Source organism: Daucus carota, chromosome 3 (genome assembly GCF_001625215.2).
Source record: "Daucus carota subsp. sativus chromosome 3, DH1 v3.0, whole genome shotgun sequence".
NCBI classification, from domain to species: Eukaryota; Viridiplantae; Streptophyta; class Magnoliopsida; order Apiales; family Apiaceae; genus Daucus; species Daucus carota.
In genome coordinates this window covers 34,141,295-34,163,326 of record NC_030383.2, presented here as the reverse complement: position 1 = coordinate 34,163,326, position 22,032 = coordinate 34,141,295, and the positions used below count along the sequence as shown (strand labels likewise).

Below are 22,032 nucleotides of genomic sequence, written 5' to 3'. Positions count from 1 at the left end.
TTTTTGCAGTCCCGTTGATCAAACAATTACATACAAATTGTACAGACGAACCAGCCTATTCTATTACATCATATCATAATCTAAAACAATTACAAATTGAATTACAAGATTAAACTATCACGATCAACCCTGGTGATTTACAACAGCCACGATAAACCACGTGGAATCCAAACATAACAGAATTAAAACACGGCCATAATAGTGGATAACAACCTGCATCACAGAACCACTATATACATGCAGATATAATCATGACATGGACTACATATCATAAACCGCAACCTGGCTCTGATGCCATTGTAGGAACAATCGGACCTTGGCCCTGTGTTTTATGATACTAATTAAAAGTTCGAACAGAATATTAACATTAATCGCTACGGCGCAAGCGATTCAAATCCACGTCTTCTACTGTATTCCCTGATTCTCCTTGGACAAAGTGTGGCCTTCGATCTCCCAAGGTGTGCCTCTCCTTAAAGCTCCGAAAACCCAAAACCCTAGCTGTCTCCTTGAGAAAAACGTCTGCCTCTCTCAAACTCTAGGATGAATTCGTTTTTGGTGTGTCTTTCAGCTTTAGGAGAACGAGAATATATATAGGCTACAGTAGGGATCATGACCATTAGGTCAGGCCTTCCAATGACATTCCGGGCCAGGCCCAATGTCATTAAATATTTATTCAATCCACTTAAGAATTAATATTTGCACTACCTTTCCTAATTCCGTAAATTAATTATTTAAGTCGGCTCCCATATTAATTGCTTATAAATTCCCCATGTTTAAGATATCGCATGTCCATTAGTTACATTAATTTCTGACAATAAATTTAATCAATAGCTTTTATCCTTCATCATCCACTCAACCTTATAATTATGCAAGAACAAATCTGCCTGTAGGACTAAAGCAAAATTATCTTTATGATCTTTCAAGAGGACATCATCACCCGAATATATTTTTCGGATACGGTTTCCTTCTATAGTCAATATCCCACTCTGTATATAATGTCATTGCCCAATACATAAATTCGTAATTTAAAATAAAATACTTAACTTATGAGTCAAGGCATGTGCATTAAATACAAGTGTCAATCACTATATCCGGATTAAGAACTTAAGCATTAATAACATCATAGAATCTTAGTTCTTTATTGTCAGAATAAAAGAAACAATTATTCTACTATTTTGATCCCGTTCAATATACACAAAGTACATAAGTATTATTCAATAGTCAAGATAAACTATTTCCAAATAATACTTTAGTCGTTCCAATGGTTTGTCTAACACCATTTAGACTGTGAACCTTTATTATATTATATAAAGAGTTTGACAATCAAATCTTCTGTTATCCCATTTGATACTAGATTGTCTACAATATATAATATACAGACAATGTGAAAACATGCATTTAGGATTCTCAAATAATGATATATACTTCAAACGAATATTTCAGTATAACCCTAACAAATTGTAGCTAAGTTGTCACATTTGAGCAGTGTGGGAGGCAAATTCTTCAATCCCATATCTTTCAAGAGTGCTGCAATCCATGTTATCTCGCAGGTTGTCAAAGCCATGGCCCTGTATTCGGCTTCAGCCGTCGATCTAGCCACCACACTTTGTTTTTTAGATTTCCATGATATTGGGGAGCTGCCAAGTAGTATGCAGAATCCAGATGTTGACCTCCTGGTGGCTGGACAGCTTGCCCAGTCACTATCACAATAAGCGTGTACCTGAGCTGAAGACGAGTTTTAGGAGAATACCCTGAGTTGGATTGTTCACTAGATACCTCAAAACTCTTTTAGCAGCCTGCATGTGTACATTCATAGGCTTGTGCATATACTGAATCAAGACAAGGACATGATATGTGATATTAGGTCGTGTAACATTCAGATTTATCAACTTTCCCAACAAATTTTGGTAGAGATGAGGATCCACTAAAGGTTCTCCTTTTTCAGGGTGTAACTTCAAGTAACAGTCCATTGGAACTTTTACTAGTGTGGCATTTTGCATACCAAAATCTGCTAGTAAATCCAGTGTATATTTTCTTTGGGAAACAAAGTAACCAGCAACAGTTTTGTCTATTTCTGAGCCCAAGAAGTACCTCACATTTCCCAGATCTTTCATGTGAAATGACTTTGACAACAGAGCTTTGAGAGAGTTGATGTCCTCATTGGAATTCCCAAAAATGAGGAGATCATCTACATATACTGGTACAGGGTGATTTTGATGCCTTCCCGTTTGTGAAGAGACAGTAATCAGTCTTTAATTGCAAGTAACCCAGCATGATCAGCTTTTGTGAGAGTTTATTAAACCAGAGTCGGGGACTTTGCTTCAAACCGTGCAAAGATTTTACGAGCTTGCACACGAGTATTTGTGATGGTGTAGAAGCTTGATGTATAGATACCCTGCTGCCCCAGCCTTTGTTACCAAACCAAGGCAAAGATGTTTTGCAACGAATTAGGAAGTTTTACACACCAGTGTTTGTGTGATGTTTCCTCATTGTTAGACATATTTGGTGCTTCATCTGTCTCAGTGACAAAGATGTCATCATCACAAGTATCTTTCAACTGAGAAGGTTGTGGCATTATACAAGGAAGAGGTTGGACATATGGTTTGGGTGAGGTGGGGTTTAAGAGAAACACAGTCTCGTGAAATATGGCATCTCGAGTAACAAACATCTGCATATTTGCCAAGTTTAGTAATTTGTAGCCTTTATTATTAGGAGGGTATCCAATCATCACACAGGGTACTGCTCTCGGGTCAAATATATCATGAGTTTGGCTTGAGTTAGACACCAGTGTCAAACAACCAAAGGCTCTCAAATTGTTAAATGATACAGGCTCTTTGTAAAGTATTTCATATGGGATTTTGTGGTTTAAGGCTTGTGTGGGTAGTTTGTTCATTAGGTAAGTGGCAGTCATCACAAATTATCCCCAGTAGGACAAAGAAAGCCCAAATGGAAACTTCAAACATCTTGCAATCTCCAGATCTGCTTGTGTTTTCTCTCAACCCTGGTGTTTTGCTGGGGTCGATTGACACAAGATTTTTGATGAACAATGCCATAAGATTTGTAAAACTAGGTGCAAGTAACGTCTGCAAATTCATGTGCATTATCTGAACGAATAGACTTAATACTAGCACCAGTAAAGTAGAATTAACATACTTGTAGAAGCTTTAAATACAGGTTGCATCATCTGATTTGTTCTTCATCAAGAAAAGCCATGTATACCTTGTGTTATCATCAACTACCGTCAAGAAGTACTTAAATTGACCTCTAGTACTGACTTTATAAGGACCCCAAGTGTCGATGTGTATCAAGTCAAATGGCATTTTAGCATAAGTATCACTCAATTTATAAGGCAATTAGTAAATTTAGCCATTGGGCATGTAAGACATACCTGGTTAGGCTTACTCAACTGAGACTTTAAGGCAAGTATATGTTTCATTGTAGAGGCTGCAGAGTGGCCCAGCCTTAGATGCCATTTGGTGAAGTCTGGATCATTATGCTGAACTGAAGTTGCTGGTGTTGCACTCTCCCTCTTGCTGTAATATCCAGCTACATGTGCATTTTCCTCAAGGTTGTATAGACCACCCACCAGTACCCCTATAGCTCGTACCTTGTGAGTGTCAGAATTTGTAATTTGGCAACCAATTGTAGTGAATACCACCTCACAGTTGTTGTCGCAAGCCAATTTATGAATGGACAAGAGATTATGTTTAAATTGTGGGACTACAAGCACATTGGACAGCACTAGGCCATTTTGCAGGACATCATCACCCATGTGTGTAATTCGAGAAGCATCACCAGTTGGGAGACTTATCGTCAAGTGAGATGGGACGGGTCTCACATTAGATAGATTAGAAGTTGTAGAAGTCATGTGATCACTGGCTCTGGAGTCAATGATCCAGGCATTGTGCTTAGCAGTAGATAGTGTAGGAACAATCGGACCTTGGCCCTGCGTTTTATGATACTAATTAAAAGTTCGAACAAAATATTAACCTTAATCGCTACGGCGCAAGCGATTCAAATCCACGTCTTCTACTGTATTTCCTGATTCTCCTTGGACGAAGTGTGGTCTTCGATCTCCCAAGGTGTGCCTCTCCTTAAAGCTCCGAAAACCCAAAACCCTAGCTGGCTCCTTGAGAAAAACGTCTGCCTCTCTCAAACCCTAGGAAGAATTCGTTTTGGTGTGTTTTTAGCTTTAGGAGAACGAGAATATATATATGCTACAGTAGAGATCATGGACCATTAGGTCAGGCCTTCCAATGACATTCCGGGCTAGGCCCAATGTCATTAAATATTAATTCAATCCACTAAAGAATTAATATTTGCACTACCTTTCCTAATTCCGTAAATTAATTGTTTAATTCGGCTCCCATATTAATTGCTTATAAATTCCCCATGTTTAAGATATCGCATGGCCATTAATTAAATTAATTTCTGACAATTAATTTAATCAATATCTTTTATCCTTGATCATCCACTCAACCTTATAATTATGTAAGAACAAATCTGCCTGCAGGACTAAAGCATAATTATCTTTATAAGCTTTCAAGAGGACATCATCACCCGAATATATTTTTCGGACACGGTTTCCTTTTATAGTTAATATCCCACTCTGTATATAATGTCATTGCCCAATACATAAATTCATAATTTAAAATAAATTACTTAACGTATGAATCAAGGCATGTGCATTAAATACATGTGTCAATCAATATATCGGGATTAAGAACCTAAGCAATAATAACATCATAGAATCTTAGTTCTTTATTGTCAGAATAAAAGAAACAATTATTCTACTATTTTGATCGCGTTCAATATACACAAAGTATATAAGTATTACTCAATAGTCGAGATAAACTATTTCCAAATAATACTTCAGTCGTTCTAATGGTTTGTCTAACACCATTTAGACTGTGAACCTTTATTATATTATATAAGGAATCTGACAATCTAATCTTCTGCTATCCCATTTGATACTAGATTGTCTACAATATATAATATACAGACAATGTGAAAACATGCATTCAAGATTCTCAAATAATTGTTATATACTTCAAACGAATATTTCAGTATAACCCTAACAGACAGGTTGCAGGTAACCATTCCAAAGAAGCGGAAATCAAATTTGTACTGGGCATAAATTTCAGTAGGTTTTCAGCTGTTGAGCTGTTAAATGCACTTCTGGACTTTGTTGTTCAGGGTGAGGTCGGCATTGTTAGCAAATCTGGGATTATTTTTGTTGGTATTGCTCAATCTCTGGCTGAGCTGGTGTTTGCCGGTTTCGACATGGGTTTTTTGTGTTTGAGGTGCCATTTGGGGTATCCTATGATTGTCCAGCATCTATCTCTTTAGTGACCTCTACCTTCACAAGCACTGCAAATCAAGGGTTTACTGTCTACAGCCCCTTTGTTTTTTCCAAACCCTTTACTGCACATGGCTGAGAATTCAACATCAGTAGAAGCCAACACATCCCTTTGGGATTCTTCTTGTTGTATGATAGCAGAAGCTGTTTCTGCAGTAGGGAGTGGATGATTCATCAAAAGTTGGATTCTCATAGGACCATACACTTCATTGAGTCCATTTAAAAACACAAATGACCTAGATTCAGATCTCTGTTCAATTGCAGTAAGTAAGGCGGTGATTTCAGGGGATACAGTAGTTACAACAAGCAACAGGTTCATTAAGTCAAGTTCCTCCCATATAGAGGTTAAGCTAGTATAATAATCATTTACTTTCAGGGAACCCTTTTTCATGACTAGCAATTCTTTGTTTAGCTTATATTTTCTTGAGCCATTACTCAATTGAAAACACTTCTCAAGTTGTTTCCAGATTTCACTAGCAGAGTTGATAAACAAAATAGACTTCTTAATGCTATCACAAACATTATTATGAAGCCAGGATATTACCAGGTCATTACATGTGTCCCATTATTGTGTGAGAGATTAATCGGTTCTTCTACTTTCCACAGTGCCACGAATAAACCTCAGTTTTCGTTTAGCCGAGAGTTGGATCTCAAACAACCATTTCCAGGTCCTGTAGTCTACAAGTCCTTGCAGTTTCTCAACACTGATAGAAGTCGGTCCATTAGATGGGTGCAGAAATAATGGGTTTTGCATATCAGCAAACATAAATTGTCCCCCATTAGCCATTAGACTTCAGTGCTTTGAAGAATATTTCAGATCTTAGATTTTAGGGCTTTGAAAAATATTTCAGATCTGAGCTGAAATTGATATGAGAATGAATATGTGATGATATGTTGAGTTTAACCTGGAATATGGAGATTACAAACTGTACTCATGCTCTGATACCATGACGAGTAAGAAATATAATGCAGAAAGCAAAATGGAATTATCAAAAGGAAGGTTTCAAGCTCAGCTTTTACACACCAATATATCAAATTATTCAAGATCTATGTGCCTCGATCATTGTATGCCAATAATGAGGGAGTGGGGAATCTTCTTAACTAATTGGGAAATGACAACTACACCCTTATATACTACTAGTTGTCACTCTAATAAGACAGATTGGGCAACCATAAATAAGACAAACTTAAATAAAAGTAGCTGAGTCGAGCTAATATTGCATTGCATCCTTATTATACAAAATACAACTACATTCAAGTACAGTATGACCCAGATTGAAATGGAGTATCCAAATGGAGATAAAACGACTAATATGAGCGTATGAGGCGAGAAATTTAGGGAAAGATAGTAAATATATTTTGTTAATTTCTTTGTATTCGAAAATTAAGAATATATGGATAAACTTAACACTACAATGTAGTATTTTGGTGTAATATCATGATCATACTTTAAAAATGTGATATTTAAGAGATATGAATATAGAATTTTTTCGGGTAAGGAATCAGGATTGAGGGCTACAAATAACTTGACCCGAAAAAAGATAAAAATTTGGTCGTTCAAAGAGACCAATAAGAAACAAAAGAGAAGGCACGTATACAAAAGCAAGGATAAAATACGATAGCATTTATACAGAGAGGTGTCAGCTGGAGCTCCACGGGACGATTACTCCAAGTCTTGAACAAGTTAACATAAATATATATACAGTGACATATATTTTATGTAATTAGTAGAAGAAATATGTGGTTTTTTGGGAGAGGAAAAGGAGCTTCTGGCTTCTCATACTCTTCTACTGCTGAGGATGTCACTCATGCTGTTGATGCCTCTGCTCTCACTGCCATCGTTACAGGTATTTTACACTTTTTGCATTTCTCGCTATTTATTTATCCTCATTATTCATTTATCCGACTTAAATATACCCTTTTGCATATTAAATATTTGTATTTAATATGCGATCAAATCTTCATAGTTTTTGATTGTTAGTACTCGTTTAAAGCTCTTCTCAGATGATAAGCATAAAGGGTAATGTTCACAAATTTATTTCTACAAGTGTTTCAGGAGAAGATTAAATTTCAGTTTATTCACTCAGTAATGTATTATGTATAGCCTGATGTAGTTGCAACTTACCATCTGGACTTTGGATGATATGACAGGAGCATCCAGTGGAATCGGAACTGAAACCGCTCGTGTCCTTGCATTACGCGGAGCTCATGTTGTCATGGGTGTTAGGAATATGGCTGCGGCGAAGGAGGTTAAGGAATCAATTGTGAAAGAAATTCCTTCAGCCAAAATTGATGCATTGGAGCTGGACCTTAGCTCCATGGCCTCTGTCAAAAAATTTGCATCAGACTACAATAGATCCGGTCGCCCGTTGAATATTCTAATGTGAGCATTAAATTGGGGCACATTGTTTTTTGTTCATTATTATTAGTGTACTTGGTGCTTTCCTTTGAATAGTTCTAGACGCCTTCCAGTTTATACCGATGTGTGCCTATTTGTTTAATTTGTACGCCCCTGTTTTTTTTTTCTTAGTAATAATGCAGGAATAATGGCAATTCCGTTCAAGCTGTCCACAGACAATATAGAACTTCAGTTTGCCACCAATCACATAGGTACAGTGCAATTCTTATCGTTTAATATAAAGAAACCTAAAAAAGTGTTGCATTTAGGAAGCTTATGACTTGCTGTATTTCTGTTCTCCAGAGGGCATATTCCAATGTCACGATTTTGTTAAATTGTCCGACAACGAGTATATATACCAGAAACTTAAGTTGAAAAATAAGTTCATGTTCCCAAATCTTGTAGGTTCATTACTAACAGTGACCTCATATACCAAGCTTTCTAACTCTTGACACAAGCTTCCAAAGCTTGTGGTGATCTATCTTGTTCCAAGCACAGACCACTGTTACCGTCTTCTATGATATTAAAAGAAACAGTATTTTCTTTTCCTTCTTCAGGGGAGGGGAGGTTGTCCTGACTATACACTGTATACCTCTCCTAAAAATTCAGATGCGTGTTTTATTGTTTATAGGATTCAAAACCAAGTGTGTTTCAGAAGATTTTTTGGGTCCACATTGAGCAGGACACTATTATAAATTGATGTGGCAGAAGCTAGTTCTAGCCTATTATTGACAATTCTAAATTTTTGTAACCTGTTTGCAGGCCATTTTCTTCTGACAAACCTGTTGCTGGACAACATGAAGAAAACAGCTCGTAAATCTAAAATAGAGGGAAGGATTGTAAATGTTTCATCAGAGGCTCATCGATATTCATATCGCGAAGGCATCCGTTTTGATAACCTTAATGATCAAAAGGGGTAAATTTTAATTACAAATTTGTTTTAGTTGTCACTCTGATATATTTAAATTTATTTTTGTTTGTATTGACCTATGTTTGCTTCAATTGGGTATAAATCTAGAAATCTCTTTTAACTTTACATGCTAAATAGTATGCACCACATCAGATGTCATACCTTGTTAGATGAGAACAAATCATCATCTACAAGGATAAAACCTCTTAAAATGTTTTTCAGTCTGTTCCATAGGAATTCAATACTTATGCGAGAGCTGTTTTTTCCTGTATCTGCACAAACATGCATATTCCTTGCAAATCTTATAGTCATGTGCTAGTTTGCCCAGACTTCAACACAAGCTTTAAGTATATACAATCAGTTCAAATTGACATTTTTGTCAATGTCAATTACCAATTTTTAAATAACCACAGCCTCCACTGTGGCTTGACTATCGACCTCATATTCTACATATATTCTAAGAGGTGAAGGAGTATCCACTAGGCTAAGCCTTGCAAATTAAATTGGATATATTTGGGAAGATCTACACTGGAACTCTGTACATGAACTTAACACCTAGTTATTGGAAAGAGTGGCGTGGTTACGCTGATATGTTATTCCCAATAACATCTGATTTGACTTTATCCTGGTACTCACTTGTGCAGGTATAGCAGTTATGGTGCATATGGCCAATCAAAGCTTGCTAATGTGTTGCATGCTAATGAACTTACAAGGCGCTTTAAGGTATTTGCACTGTTTACGTATTCCTGGGGAAGTTACAGTCTTTGCATAAACGTTGGAAAATTTTTGGGAAACTTTCTCCAGTTCATGAATAAACTTTTCTATCCAGTAGGGCATGATCTGCATTTTAGTTTATAAGGCAACTTTTCTTTAAAGCTGTCCTGATGGTGTAGTAAGTGTCTTGCCTATCTATTCCAATATAGATTCTAGCATATGAAAAACAAATCATTCTTCAACGCTGGTATACCGTGATATGATACTGTAGAGACTTTAGGCCTTGTTTGTTTCATAAGTTTATGATACTTCAGCTTTGACAGCGGATCTTCTTTTATATTAGTCAGTGTAGAGATGCAAATACTTCTAGGTAGCTTGAATTTTCCTTTCTGGTTATAAACTGCCATACTCTACAATATACCTTTCAATATTACTTTTAGCCCATCCCCTTTCTGAAAAAAAGACATCGAGTTTACCCTTGTTGCAAATACTAAACAAACAACAAATTTGGAGCACCATTAGACATACACATCCACATGAAAGATCTCAACTTCTGAGCATGATATTCTGAATCTAGTGATCTGACTCTTATAATGTGATTTTTGTGGACAGGAAGATGGTGTAAATATAACTGCAAACTCACTGCATCCAGGGATAATTGCTACCAATCTATTCCGCTATCAAAACTCTGTTGCAGCAGGTATGGTGCTCTTAATGACAAGAACCTCTGTTACTATATCTGCCAAAAGATTGGAAACAGTTTACAGAGTTCTTTAGTAGTTATAATCACCCATTTGATGCTTACAAGTAGAAAAAACATTGCAGTTTGCTAATCCTTTTACCTTTATTCTGGTAACAATGAATATTTTATGTTTTGATGTTTTAAGGTTCGGTATGGTTATAATATTTTGCATTCATGCTTATGATGCAGGTTTTATTGGTAGCATTGGTAAATTTCTCATGAAGAATGTTCAACAAGTAAGTCGAGCATCCATATCATAAAGTTGAACTCCACAAATCAGTTTCTATTTTGCAATGCCTTGCTTGATAAGGATAATCGTAACTTTACAAATATTGATATTATGTTATATGAATTTGGCCGTCAGGGGGCAGCAACAACATGCTATGTAGCATTGCATCCACAGTTGAAGGGAGTAAGTGGTGAGTATTTTAAAAACAGCAATTTGGGCAAAGCAACCGCACAGGCAACCGACACCAACTTAGCAAAAAAACTTTGGGATTTCAGCATCAGTTTAACCAAGTAACAATATTCCAATTCAAAATACTTGTCTAAATCATGGACCAGGGAGTACTAGGATTCCACAGTGAATATCTTAAACATGATACACTTGAAAAGTATTGTATTTCATCTTTCAATTCAGTATGTAGCTACGAATGGAAGTTTACTGGAATATTCAGTGTACAATCAATAAATCTGGGTAGTTCTATGCTTAGTATGTTTTCTTGAAGCAGATGAGAAGCCACACCTAGAGGAGACCTGTATATGCTTCAAACCCAAAATCGAAATTCATAACATTCCTGTTATCTGTATTGAACATTTGGAACCCCTTTAACAAATACTCCTACAACTACAATGACAGTAAACAATAATATCAATGAACTAGGAATTTAATCACACAGCATTGTTCCCTTAGAAAATCAGACCTTCACAGCCACCACAGGTTAGTAGAGCTCCGGTGCTGGGGTGAAGATTTTAAACACCTTAAAGCTGTGCAAGCCCAGATGAAGAGTTAAAAAAAAATTATTAGGAGACATCTGTGAGGAAGAAGCTCCATCCTAGAACATTGCTCTTTTGTCTTTACACATTGGCCTAATATATAGTCGGATTCTGCAAGCAAGTGTCCCTTAATCTGCCAGAACCACAAATTATTTGTGAACTACCCACATTTAGACACTGACATACTGCAAGTAACCCACCAGATTCCATGTTATTTACCTATATCCGATCACCTTATTCAAACTGATTTCAAGTACTCGGTTAATATGTTAACGTATCATGTTATTAACCCTAATAATATTGGTTAGCAAGTTTTTCATTCCATGACCAGCACAAAATAGGTTTAATGTGGTCCGCTGCTGGTGAACAAGGTCTCGGAACTTGTCATAGTTTGAAACTCATGTTATCCCTCGAGCTGCTGGGGCACAAACAGTCAACACTCACTAACCTTCATGCAACTCTCCTTGAGCCGGCCTTCCAAATTGATTTGCGAGAACAAATGGCTGAGATCCTAATGGCATCCCTCGAAAAAAATTGGGATTAGGATCATGAGAAGTGGTGCCACTAGTGTAGGGACTACGGAGGGGCTTGGGTAACTCTTGCCAGTTAACTATATGATTAATGTTATGAAATGGAATCGCAGCACTGGTCCCTGCGAGAGGGGTAGAGGAACCTGAGGCAGTACGGGGGCTAGATATTGGTGAGGGTGACATCCTTCCGTTTAACTGTTGTGGAGACCTTGGTTGTAAAAGAGGGCTTCCGATTGGAGAGACTGGGCATGATATGTTCCTTGGAATATGAATATCACTGAAGCAACAAGAATGCAATCAGACAAAAAGTCATAATAAAAGCAGCTATTATCAGTCTTTGCAACATCTATAGTAAAAGGTTATTCTTTATACAGATCACTTAAAATATAATATGAACTCAAACAAAGCCTACTATGCGAATATGAAGAGAGACCTGAAATTGAAACCAGATTTTGACACCCTAGAGGAATGTACAGCGAGCCTTTCTGAATCCAAGACCGGGCTGTTCCTCGCAGGAGCTTTACCCTGTTTGGGGGAGGAGGGGGGGGGGGGGGGGGATAGGAGCATATTAGAGCGCATATTTCTAAGGAACTGTTGAGAGGCAACATAATAATTTTAAACTCCTTAAGCTGTGTCAAACAGCTTTTAAAAGTAAAAAGCATCAAATGGTGAGACCAGCAGTAAAAGTAATTTGCTTATGTGGATCAGGAACGTTTAGGTTATATGGATCAAGTGATCGCAAATTCTATATAAACTATAATTTGGATGACAGGTTATTGATTATGGTATAGAACTACTCATTAAAACTTCCTTTCACAAGCATGAAAGTTACAATTCGGCTGACCAATATTTATCCATATATTAGTGCATACCAAAGAAAATAAAATTAAATGCTACATTCATTACCACATAATTTACTCCTTTTGTAATGCCCGTTGGAGTACCAGATGGCTCATGACCTACAATTGCCTTTTCCAGAGGTGCGGCATTTTTCACAAAACGGTGCTCCAAAAGCTGAGCAGCAGTTGGACGATGATTTGGATTCCGCTGCAAACACAGCCGCACAAAGTCCTTTCCATCATTCGAAAGGTGGTCAGGGATTGCGGGGAGTTCCTTACTGTTTCCAATTTTGAACATCGCAGCAACCTTAAACAGAAGATGACATATACCAACCAATGAGGGATACATACAAACCATCGTAGAAAGAAATAAACTACACATGTTATTATGGTTGAACTGTTATTATGGTTGAACAGTCGTATTCAGATACACGAGTGTAATAATTTAACTCCCGGAATTTTTTCTTGAGTGGGTTCATCGTATTCCTTTCATTTTCTTTTTGCTAGATACACTCTTCTTATATATTATATATCATGCAGCTATTAGAATAACTAACCCCTTCATACTGGCTCCAAGGTGGTTTTGTTGTAGCCATTTCCAGAACAGTGCAGCCAAGGCTCCAGATGTCAACAGCTAGGTGGCTCCCGTTTGCATTCTTTATTACCTGAGCAATTGGAGGAAGGGAGATGTAATTTTTCTAATTAAAGAGCATATGAGCAAGACTAGTGCATGATCATAAAAACATTCTGACCTCAGGTGCCATCCAGTATGGACTTCCTTTGAGGGACAGTGGACATGCTTGCCCTGTAATCTGCAAATTTAAGAAATGTCAGCGAGCATCAGAAGAAAGCAAATCATTGGATGTAATTTGAAGAATTACTAATACATGTACACACATATACACACAAACTTATTAGAACACATTTCATTATGGTGATGGTGTGACAATTAACAATGGATGATGCTTTCTATCAAATGAATATCTTCATGATATTATTTTTTGAACATCACTCAATTGCAGGAAATATAATGTATATCGAAAATAACCACCAATAGGCCAATGGATCATGATAAAATAAAACAGAATACTTAAAAAGTGCATGATCTGTTCTTTAACTTATAGCTATGCAACTAGGCTTACATGCTTTGCCATTCCAAAATCTGCCAGCTTGACACGTCCATTTGGGTCAACTAGTATATTTGCTCCTTTAATATCTCTGTCGATGACATTAAATAACTTAAAATCACAAACTCAGGAAGATTTTATGAAACACTTTATAAAACATATAAAGAAATGGCTTCTCGAATTCAAGACAATGAAACTCAGTTCGGTTGTTCACCTGTGCACGGTATTTTTAGCATGCAAATATGCAAGCCCAGACAAGATTTGTTGCGTATAACTTCGGATCGCTGATTCACCGAATTGTCCATATTCTTGCAGAAGCTTATAAATGGAACCCCCAGACACATATTCCAAATATATGTAAAGTTTATCGTCTACCTGCTTACACATCACAAGTCAGTATAAGACTAAATAATTGACAAAACAAAGAATTTCATGCTGATATATGAATAAATTACCCGGACAAACTCAACTATAAAGTAATATGTATGAAATTTGACTGGTAGTAAGAAATAGCATACTTATCAACCGTACAAACTAGAAAATTGTAAAACTTATACAACATACTCATCCATAAAATAGAACAAAATATAGAAATGGTTTATTGTTATTTAGAAAAGGATAATATTGCATATATAAAAGAATGTTTGTCGATGCAATTATCAGGTATAAAATATCCCACACCAAACTTACTGTTTCAGAACCATAGTACTGCACAATATTTGGATGCCTTAAGCGGCTCAGTAGAGTGATCTCCTGTAAAAAGTGCATATGTAAGAAGTCCATTTCAAAAGCATAAATAACACAAGCATATAACGCAAGTCCTAATATACAACAGAATTTATCCAAGCAGACGTTTCACATCCATATATTTACTACCAAATTTACATACCTGTCCCAACTGCTTTGCGCTTTCTTTCGACTTCGTGTCATCTGAGAATAACGTAACCTCCTTCATAGCACACATTTCCCCACTTTCACTAATCAATTGGGCGCAGAGTGTGCAAAAAAAACCAAAAGAAATCATTACTTCGGATAAAACTAAAATATAAACACACAAACATACATATTCATGTAATCTATACGAGGTGCCGCCCCATTTACCCAAAAAAGCCCCATACATATTTATGTAATCTCAGTGATCAGGTGCAAATGAGACCCATACATATTCATGTAATCTATACGAGGTGCCGCCCTCATTTACCCAAAAAAGCCCCATACATATTTATGTAATCTCAGTGATCAGGTGCAAATGAGAGAACCCATTTATAATGAATTAAGAGAATTCTTAAATGTTTTACCCAAAAAAAAAACCCATACATATTTATGTAATCTCAGTGATCAGGTGCAAATGAGAGAACCCATTTATAATGAATTAAGAGAATTCTTAAATGTTTCCATGCATTCAGCAACTATGTTAATGTGAGAACTCATCTGACAGTGGATACGAGAACCAACAGATGTTCATTGCTCATATAATGATGCTCCAAACAAAAGATACCACAAAAGGATTAACTAATTGACATGAAACATCAACAAAACAAGACATGAAACATCAACAAAACAAAACAAAGAAGTTAAAACACAGTAATCTTGTACCTGTTAAAACCGACATAAACATGTCCAAATGAACCTCTACCCAATAACTTCCCCTTTTTCCAGCGTGAACCAGGGCTTGTCAGACTTTCTGCTCTTCCTGGACTTCGCGGTATAGAGGGAGATGTTGCAGCTGAATTTGAATGAGAAAATGGTGAACTATTGGAAATTGTTAAAGGTGGGAGAGGCAACCGATGGCACCTTTTTTTCCCCTCATCAGACCTTCCACTATTCGGTTCCGCGGCCATCCCTCCTGCTCTTGGATGAAGTGGTGTGACAGCACCACTATGAATTCTTGAGCCAGGACCAGGGCTTGTCAGTTTGGGACTTGGAAGAGGAGAATACTCTGGGCTACCCCTACTAGGCTGCCAAAATAATTGCCCTATCATATCACCTCCCATTGAATTGTGGCCGGAATTCTGACCAGAACCTGGGCTAGAGCATTGACCAGATCCAAGTAAAGAAAGATCTGGATAGGGTTTACCAGCCCAAAAGGCAGAATTAACAACTCGATCTGTGCCAAATGATCTCATCGGACTTCTAGATGGACTTGACAATGAGCTATCTGGGGCACTACATGGTGCACCATTATATGACCCCTGTAGAGTTGGTACATGACTGCCCATAGGTCTCCAATTAGGAGATTGATTATTGAAGGAAAGATTAGCTGGCTTCAGCACTTCCTTCGAATTAGTTCTCGTGATTGGCAAATGATCTTTCACCACCAAGCTTCAGTAAAAAATGAGGTAGATGAGTTGAGGATATATATATACAAGAAACTTAGAAGGGGTTGAGGATTTTTATTGATAATGTTTTGGAATTAGACATATATAACTGCATGGTGCCATTAAAACCATGAACATTTAACACAATAGATACTTTGAGAGTAGAAAACAAGCCACAGATATATTATACATGTATATGCTTTACAAATCTTAATATATTATATATCATAAAGAGGAGAAATGCAATCAAAGACTTCAATTTTAATGCACAATCTCACCTGGAAGGACTGCCTGATGCTGTTCCGTTCCCAAGATCACAATCTGATGCCAGGGGACTACGTTGGCTAGAGTCACCAGGATCATCACTATCAACTGAGCAATCACTAGAAACAGAGGCTGTCATCAGATCTCCATCAAACTCAGGATGATCTAGCCTGTTCTGGATGCACCCAGGTTTTGGAAGGGGAAGAAACAGTAATGGTTTGGCCCCCTTCCCCTGTCTCGGTTTGGCCAAACTGGATTCTGTACGAGCTACACCTGCATGACATGGAAGCGGAAGTGGTTGTGCCTGAGGTCTTTCAGCAAAACTCTGACATCTTCCTACATGTTTGGAAGGCGAGGTCGACCTAGAAACTGGTCGAGATAAAAATTGGTTTCTTGAAACTGTATCGCTGCGCTGTTTTTGACTGCTAGATTTTCCTTCAGATGGGAACTTTAATTTACGCTGCAATGTGTCAATAAAACTCTCTTTGCTCGGTTTCTTTTTGGCTTCTTTTGATGATGACTTCCCCCACCATGAACGCATATTTTCTGACTGAAAACTATACAGAGTCAGACGTGCCACTCTTTAGGACTGAAGTTGGATCATTGTCTTATTATATAATGTAAAATTTACCTGAACATGAAGCTACTCAGTAGACACCATTGTGTCACAGTAATCAGATATAGTTTTATCTCTTTCTGCAGAAATGATCTTTTCCAGAATATTCACAACTGCAATCTAAAGTGTCCCAATGAGTTGTCGCACTAGATTTTTCTTGTACTCTTACTACTGTATTTGTCGAATCTTCATAACCAAATTGTCTTGTGAGCTCTCTTGTAATATAATTTAACCTAGTTTAAACTTCCATGAACTTTACAAGTAGTCCATAACATAGCCTTGATATGACCCAATAAACTCAATTCACATATGACTTGAATTTAAAAAGTTTGCAACATAAACCCCTTTAACTTTAAAAGGTCTTTTTATTAAGAAGTTAATGCCAAATTTTGTTCTAAAGTTTACAGTTATAGTCATGCAGTATCATACACATAATTCTGCATGCAAGATATTCCAATCAGCAGGAAAAAAGAAGAAGAGGAGGAGGTTTCTGTTCCTAGTAACTCTCGAAGGGTCAAAAAAAGTTTAGGCTGCATAAGAGATTATATGTCTTATGCAAACAATTACTATACCAAAGCACTGCAGAATGAAGGACACAAGTAACTACTGGAAAGGATGGTTTTCAGGCCAACATTGCAGTGGTAAAGGGAAAGTAATAAAATCCTCATCTCACTCAGACAAATGAAACACATTACGCATGCTCAACAAAGCTCAAGACCTCAAATTGATTTGATATACTTTTAGCTACAAATCAGTTTTAACATCGAGCCCTTCTAATTTCTATTACTATTATTATATTGGACATCAGTGTGTAGTTTGGGAATCTCATTTAATCTATTATTCATCACCGAATCACACCGACATCCCCTTCGTTATCCTCTAATTCCACAAACTATCTCAAAAGGAAATAAACAGTCATGTACTACGAGTACAACACAAATTTCGAATTAAAAAACAACAACCTGCTTAGAGTCCCAAACTAGTAATAAATTATAAACAAAACCTCAGTTTCCAGAAAATCTTGTTTCCTTAGTTAATCACAAAACAAAACAATCATGTTACTTGTCTCGGATAACTAACTCTTTTTCAATTAATATTCCCTAAAATTAAGCTTCTATATCACAATTAAAAGTTAAATAGATCAATCACTTCATAAAAACCATAAATAATCATAATATAACATGAAATTCTCAACTCCGACACATCGACACCAAACTATACTAAGAAGTAATTAAAATTCAAATCACTGCTAATACATATAATTAAGCTTAACAATCAGCATATTGACAGATCTACGCATTTAATGAACTTAAAGATGCAATTAACTTAAACTAAGAGATTCTACTAAAGCGCAATATCCAATAATATAACTAAAACAGAGAATATTAAGTAAAATCAACCTCAATTAATTATGGATCCTCAGCTGAGTATAGCGTCAAAATAAAGCTACTTAAAAGCGAGAGCTTGAAGATAAATTCTAGATAGTTCTAGAAGCTCAGGATCTTCGAAACAGCTCCGACTGTGCGGATTCGAAGAGATCACCGGAAATGATAGAGAATAGAGAGATACGTGTGTATTTATCGAGAGAGAGAGAGGGGGAGAGAGAAAGCGAGAGAGAGAGAGAGAGATGAGTAGTAGTGTTTTGTTGCAGACAATTGGACTTGTCTGACTTATAAAGTCCACCAAATTATTTAAGTAAAGCAGCAGTACTCAAAAAAGTATTTACTCCTACATTAGGACTTTTCAAATTAACGATCAATTTTAGAAGTTTTATTAGTTTATGTACTCTAATTAGTGAATGGCAAAGGTGCTCTTTGAATTATTATTTATTTTTGGAAAGATAATCAACATTCCATTTTTAATATTTATTTAAAATTCATTCCTATAAACTTGATATGGGTCAGAAGTAATATTTAATATTAAAAGCCCAAGAATACTAAAGCCCGGTTAAATAGGGCCTGAGCCTCTATTTATTAGTTAATTTCGTAATTAATTAATAGAGGCCCAGTCAGAGGTCCAGTATTAAGTCCGAATTCTATAACACATCTGATTCTAGCAGATAAATATTCAGAAGTTCGGATAAACGTCAACAACAAGAGGATAAGAGTTCTATCTTATCTCTTGCTTCGAGGCATACTTCGATAAGAAGTCTAATACACGGAATCGTACTTCCGTCCCACTTCTGACTCCGAAGCGCCTATATAAAGGGCTCTACCCCTCATAACTAGAACTACGTTTTGGACTTGATTCTTCTCCACGCAGAAGATACGTAGGCATCTCGCACCGAGACCAGTCCAAAGCACGAATCGCTCATCCCCGTTTTTAGTTCTATAACATTTGGCGCCGTCTGTGGGAACCGAAACAACAACCATGACGAACCCAACCGGACCACGTTCTGAAATCCATGTTCCGCGCAGTCGAACCACCACCGGGGTCTCGACTGAATCAACCCCTGTAACTACCTCCCTCCCGCTTGGTACGACCATTGCTCAAACTACCACTCCCCTGACTTTTGGCTCGCTGCCCCCTCTGACTCGAGTAATTGCAACCGTCACCGACACCGGCACACATTACTCAACGGTCACTACAACCACCCGTGGAGGCACAAGAGATGACTATGTGCATGTCACTGACTACGACACTTCCGAATCGGAGCAGGAGCATGATACACCCCCTCGAAGGAGGAGAGATGCTGATCGACATCGTCGACGCCGCCATAGGCAAGAAACTAATGAGCCCCGGGGGCCAATAACTTATGAGGAAAGGATCCGGGCCTATGAAGAGGAAATCGCACGGTTAAAAAGAGACCAGGCAAGGATGCAACCCCCGGAATCTAGGGATGAAAACCCTCGTCAAACCGTGATGAATCAAATTCACTTGTTACCCGCAGGCGATCCTGATAACCCGGTTCCCCCTTTTACGCAAGAAATCATGGGTGCAAGGATTTCCCGAAAATTCAAGCTCCCAACCATAAAAGCTTACGATGGCACGGGTGATCCCGCTAATCATGTTCGGACCTTCATGAACGCTCTGTTACTCCCGCCCGTCACTGAAGCAATCAAGTGCCGCGCTTTTCCCCAAACCTTGAGTGGGATGGCCCAACATTGGTATAGTCGCCTACCCCCTAATTCTATCTCTTGTTTTGCTGACTTGAGCAGGGCTTTCATAGGGCAGTTTGTTGGAAGCAAAACACACGCTAAGAGCTCTGCCTCTCTAATGAATTTGCATCAAGGTAAGAACGAATCGCTCCGAGAGTATATGAATCGTTTTACCAAAGAAGCCTTGAAGGTCCCAGATCTAGATCAGAAGGTAGCCATGATTGCACTCCAACAAGGCACCACTGATGACAATTTTCGCCGATCTCTAGCCAAGAGGGCTCCGGACAATATGAACGATTTACAAGAGAGAGCCGGAAAATATATAAAGGCGGAGGAAAGTTTGAGAAAATCCCAGAGCAATCAGGGACCGAATACCAACTTCAAGAAGCGTGGGAATGATACGGAGTATAATGCTGAGAATAAGTACTCCCGGAAGGACGATGAGGAAAAATCGCCTGCTAAAAAGAAGATGGGGCCGAGGTTTACTGAGTATGCCAGGCTTAACGCCCCGAGGAGTCAAATCCTGTTGGAAATTGAGAAGGACGAAAGTGTTAGATGGCCGAAGCCTATAAGGACCGATCCGGAGAAACGTAACAAGGATTTATATTGTCGATTCCACAAAGACACAGGACATAAGACCGATGATTGCCGGCAGTTGAAGGATGAGATTGAGTTCTTGATCCGAAGAGGCAAATTATCCAAATTTACCAAGGATGGAGACAAGAATCATCGAGACGGTGATAATCGTGGAAGAGACAATGATGACAAAAGAACTCAGCCTCGAGGGCCTGTTATTAATATAATCTCCGGAGGACCTACGGCTGCAGGCACTTCAAGCAATTCAAGAAAGGCTTATGCGAGGGAAGTGATGAATATAGTTGGAGAACCTCCGAAGCGGGCAAAAATCGATTATGCTCTAGCATTCGACAATATCGACCTTGAAAAGGTGAAATTTCCTCATGATGACCCTTTAGTAATTACCCCAGTGATTGGAAACTCGTCCGTAAAGAGAGTGCTTGTTGATAATGGAGCCTCGGTAGATATCTTGTTCTATGATGCTTATGAAAAGATGGGGTATTCTGATACTCAGTTAACACCCTCAGACATGCCTATATATGGCTTCAACAATGTGGAAACCAAAATTGAAGGCATGATCCAACTTCCGGTAACTATGGGTACCGAACCTAGACAAGCCACGTGCATGGTAAATTTCTTGGTCGTTAAAGCCTCATCAACCTATAATGCCATCCTTGGGAGGACTGGAATACATGCTTTTAAAGCAATCCCATCTACTTACCACATGAAGATCAAATTCCCGACTAGGAACGGAATTGGGGAAGAATTAGGAGATCAGAAAATGGCCCGAAGCTGTTATATCGGGGCATTAAGATCTGGAGGAGCCGGGGGGCAAGTATTACCTATAGAGGACCTTGATGTCCGAGAAGAAGAGGAAAGGAGAGGCAAGCCTGCCGAAGATTTGGTTCCAATCCAATTGTATACAGAAGAACCTGAAAAGGTCACTTATGTTGGAGCATTACTCCAGGAAGATTTGAAGCAAGAACTTGTGAGGTTCTTAAGGAACAACCGTGATGTTTTTGCTTGGACAGCGGCCGATATGTCAGGTATTGATCCCTCATTCATGACCCATAGGTTGAATGTGAATCCTGATAGGAAACCGATCAAGCAAAAGAAGAGGAATTTCGCTCCCGAAAGGCAGGAAGCCATTAAACAAGAGGTCGATAAGTTGTTGGAAGCCGGGTTTATTGAGGAAATTCAATTCCCAGAATGGCTAGCTAACCCGGTTATGGTCAAGAAGGCCAATGGAAAGTGGAGGATGTGTGTAGACTTCACTGATCTGAATGATGCTTGTCCCAAGGATTGTTTCCCTCTTCCAAGAATTGATACACTGATAGATGCCACTGCTGGCCATGAGATGCTAAGTTTCATGGATGGCTTCAGCGGATATAATCAGATACGGATGGACAAGGACGACGTACCCAAGGTATCGTTTATCACTGACTTTGGCGTATTTTGTTATTTGGTTATGGCCTTTGGACTTAAGAATGCAGGAGCAACATACCAACGCCTTGCAAACAAGATGTTTAAGCATCTAATTGGTAA

General features: G+C 38.0%; 2 protein-coding genes across 3 annotated transcripts; one reads left to right on the top strand and one right to left on the bottom strand.

Moving 5' to 3' along the window:
* Positions 1-6,949: 6,949 nt before the first annotated feature.
* Positions 6,950-10,835, top strand: LOC108214157 (short-chain dehydrogenase TIC 32, chloroplastic). Its single transcript, XM_017385980.2, has 8 exons — positions 6,950-7,206; positions 7,511-7,742; positions 7,890-7,969; positions 8,520-8,673; positions 9,312-9,390; positions 9,994-10,081; positions 10,313-10,359; positions 10,488-10,835. Exons 1-8 carry the CDS (start codon positions 7,098-7,100, stop codon positions 10,644-10,646), a joined length of 948 nt encoding a protein of 315 aa, XP_017241469.1. The 5' UTR covers positions 6,950-7,097; the 3' UTR covers positions 10,647-10,835.
* On the bottom strand, positions 10,726-18,480 carry LOC108214156 (mitogen-activated protein kinase kinase kinase YODA). Of its 2 annotated transcripts, none has more exons than XM_064088561.1 (13): positions 18,214-18,480; positions 16,829-16,926; positions 16,212-16,747; positions 15,212-15,937; positions 14,505-14,592; positions 14,306-14,368; positions 13,830-13,990; positions 13,631-13,706; positions 13,241-13,300; positions 13,046-13,153; positions 12,556-12,795; positions 12,083-12,174; positions 10,726-11,926 (listed from the first exon to the last, which is right to left on the bottom strand). In XM_064088561.1, the coding sequence occupies exons 3-13, from the start codon at positions 16,736-16,738 to the stop codon at positions 11,563-11,565; spliced, it is 2,505 nt and encodes an 834-aa protein (XP_063944631.1). In that variant the 5' UTR covers positions 16,739-16,747; positions 16,829-16,926; positions 18,214-18,480; the 3' UTR covers positions 10,726-11,562. The 2 variants fall into 2 exon arrangements, with proteins under 2 accessions (XP_063944631.1, XP_063944630.1); XM_064088560.1 differs by having other exon boundaries at positions 16,829-16,933; positions 18,214-18,476.
* Positions 18,481-22,032: the final 3,552 nt, after the last annotated feature.

Bases quoted from the DNA above. Each gene is read 5' to 3' on its own strand.
- LOC108214157 (XM_017385980.2), top strand. From the start codon at position 7,098: ATGTGGTTTTTTGGGAGAGGAAAAGGAGCTTCTGGCTTCTCATACTCT. The intron at 8,674-9,311 runs GTAAATTTTAAT...TCACTTGTGCAG, and splicing joins AACCTTAATGATCAAAAGGG to GTATAGCAGTTATGGTGCAT. The intron at 10,360-10,487 runs GTAAGTCGAGCA...TTTGGCCGTCAG, and splicing joins TCATGAAGAATGTTCAACAA to GGGGCAGCAACAACATGCTA.
- LOC108214156 (XM_064088561.1), bottom strand. From the start codon at position 16,738: ATGCGTTCATGGTGGGGGAAGTCATCATCAAAAGAAGCCAAAAAGAAA. The intron at 15,938-16,211 runs GTGAGATTGTGC...TTTTTACTGAAG, and splicing joins GCATCAGGCAGTCCTTCCAG to CTTGGTGGTGAAAGATCATT. The intron at 12,796-13,045 runs GTTAGTTATTCT...CTTCTGTTTAAG, and splicing joins CTTGGAGCCAGTATGAAGGG to GTTGCTGCGATGTTCAAAAT.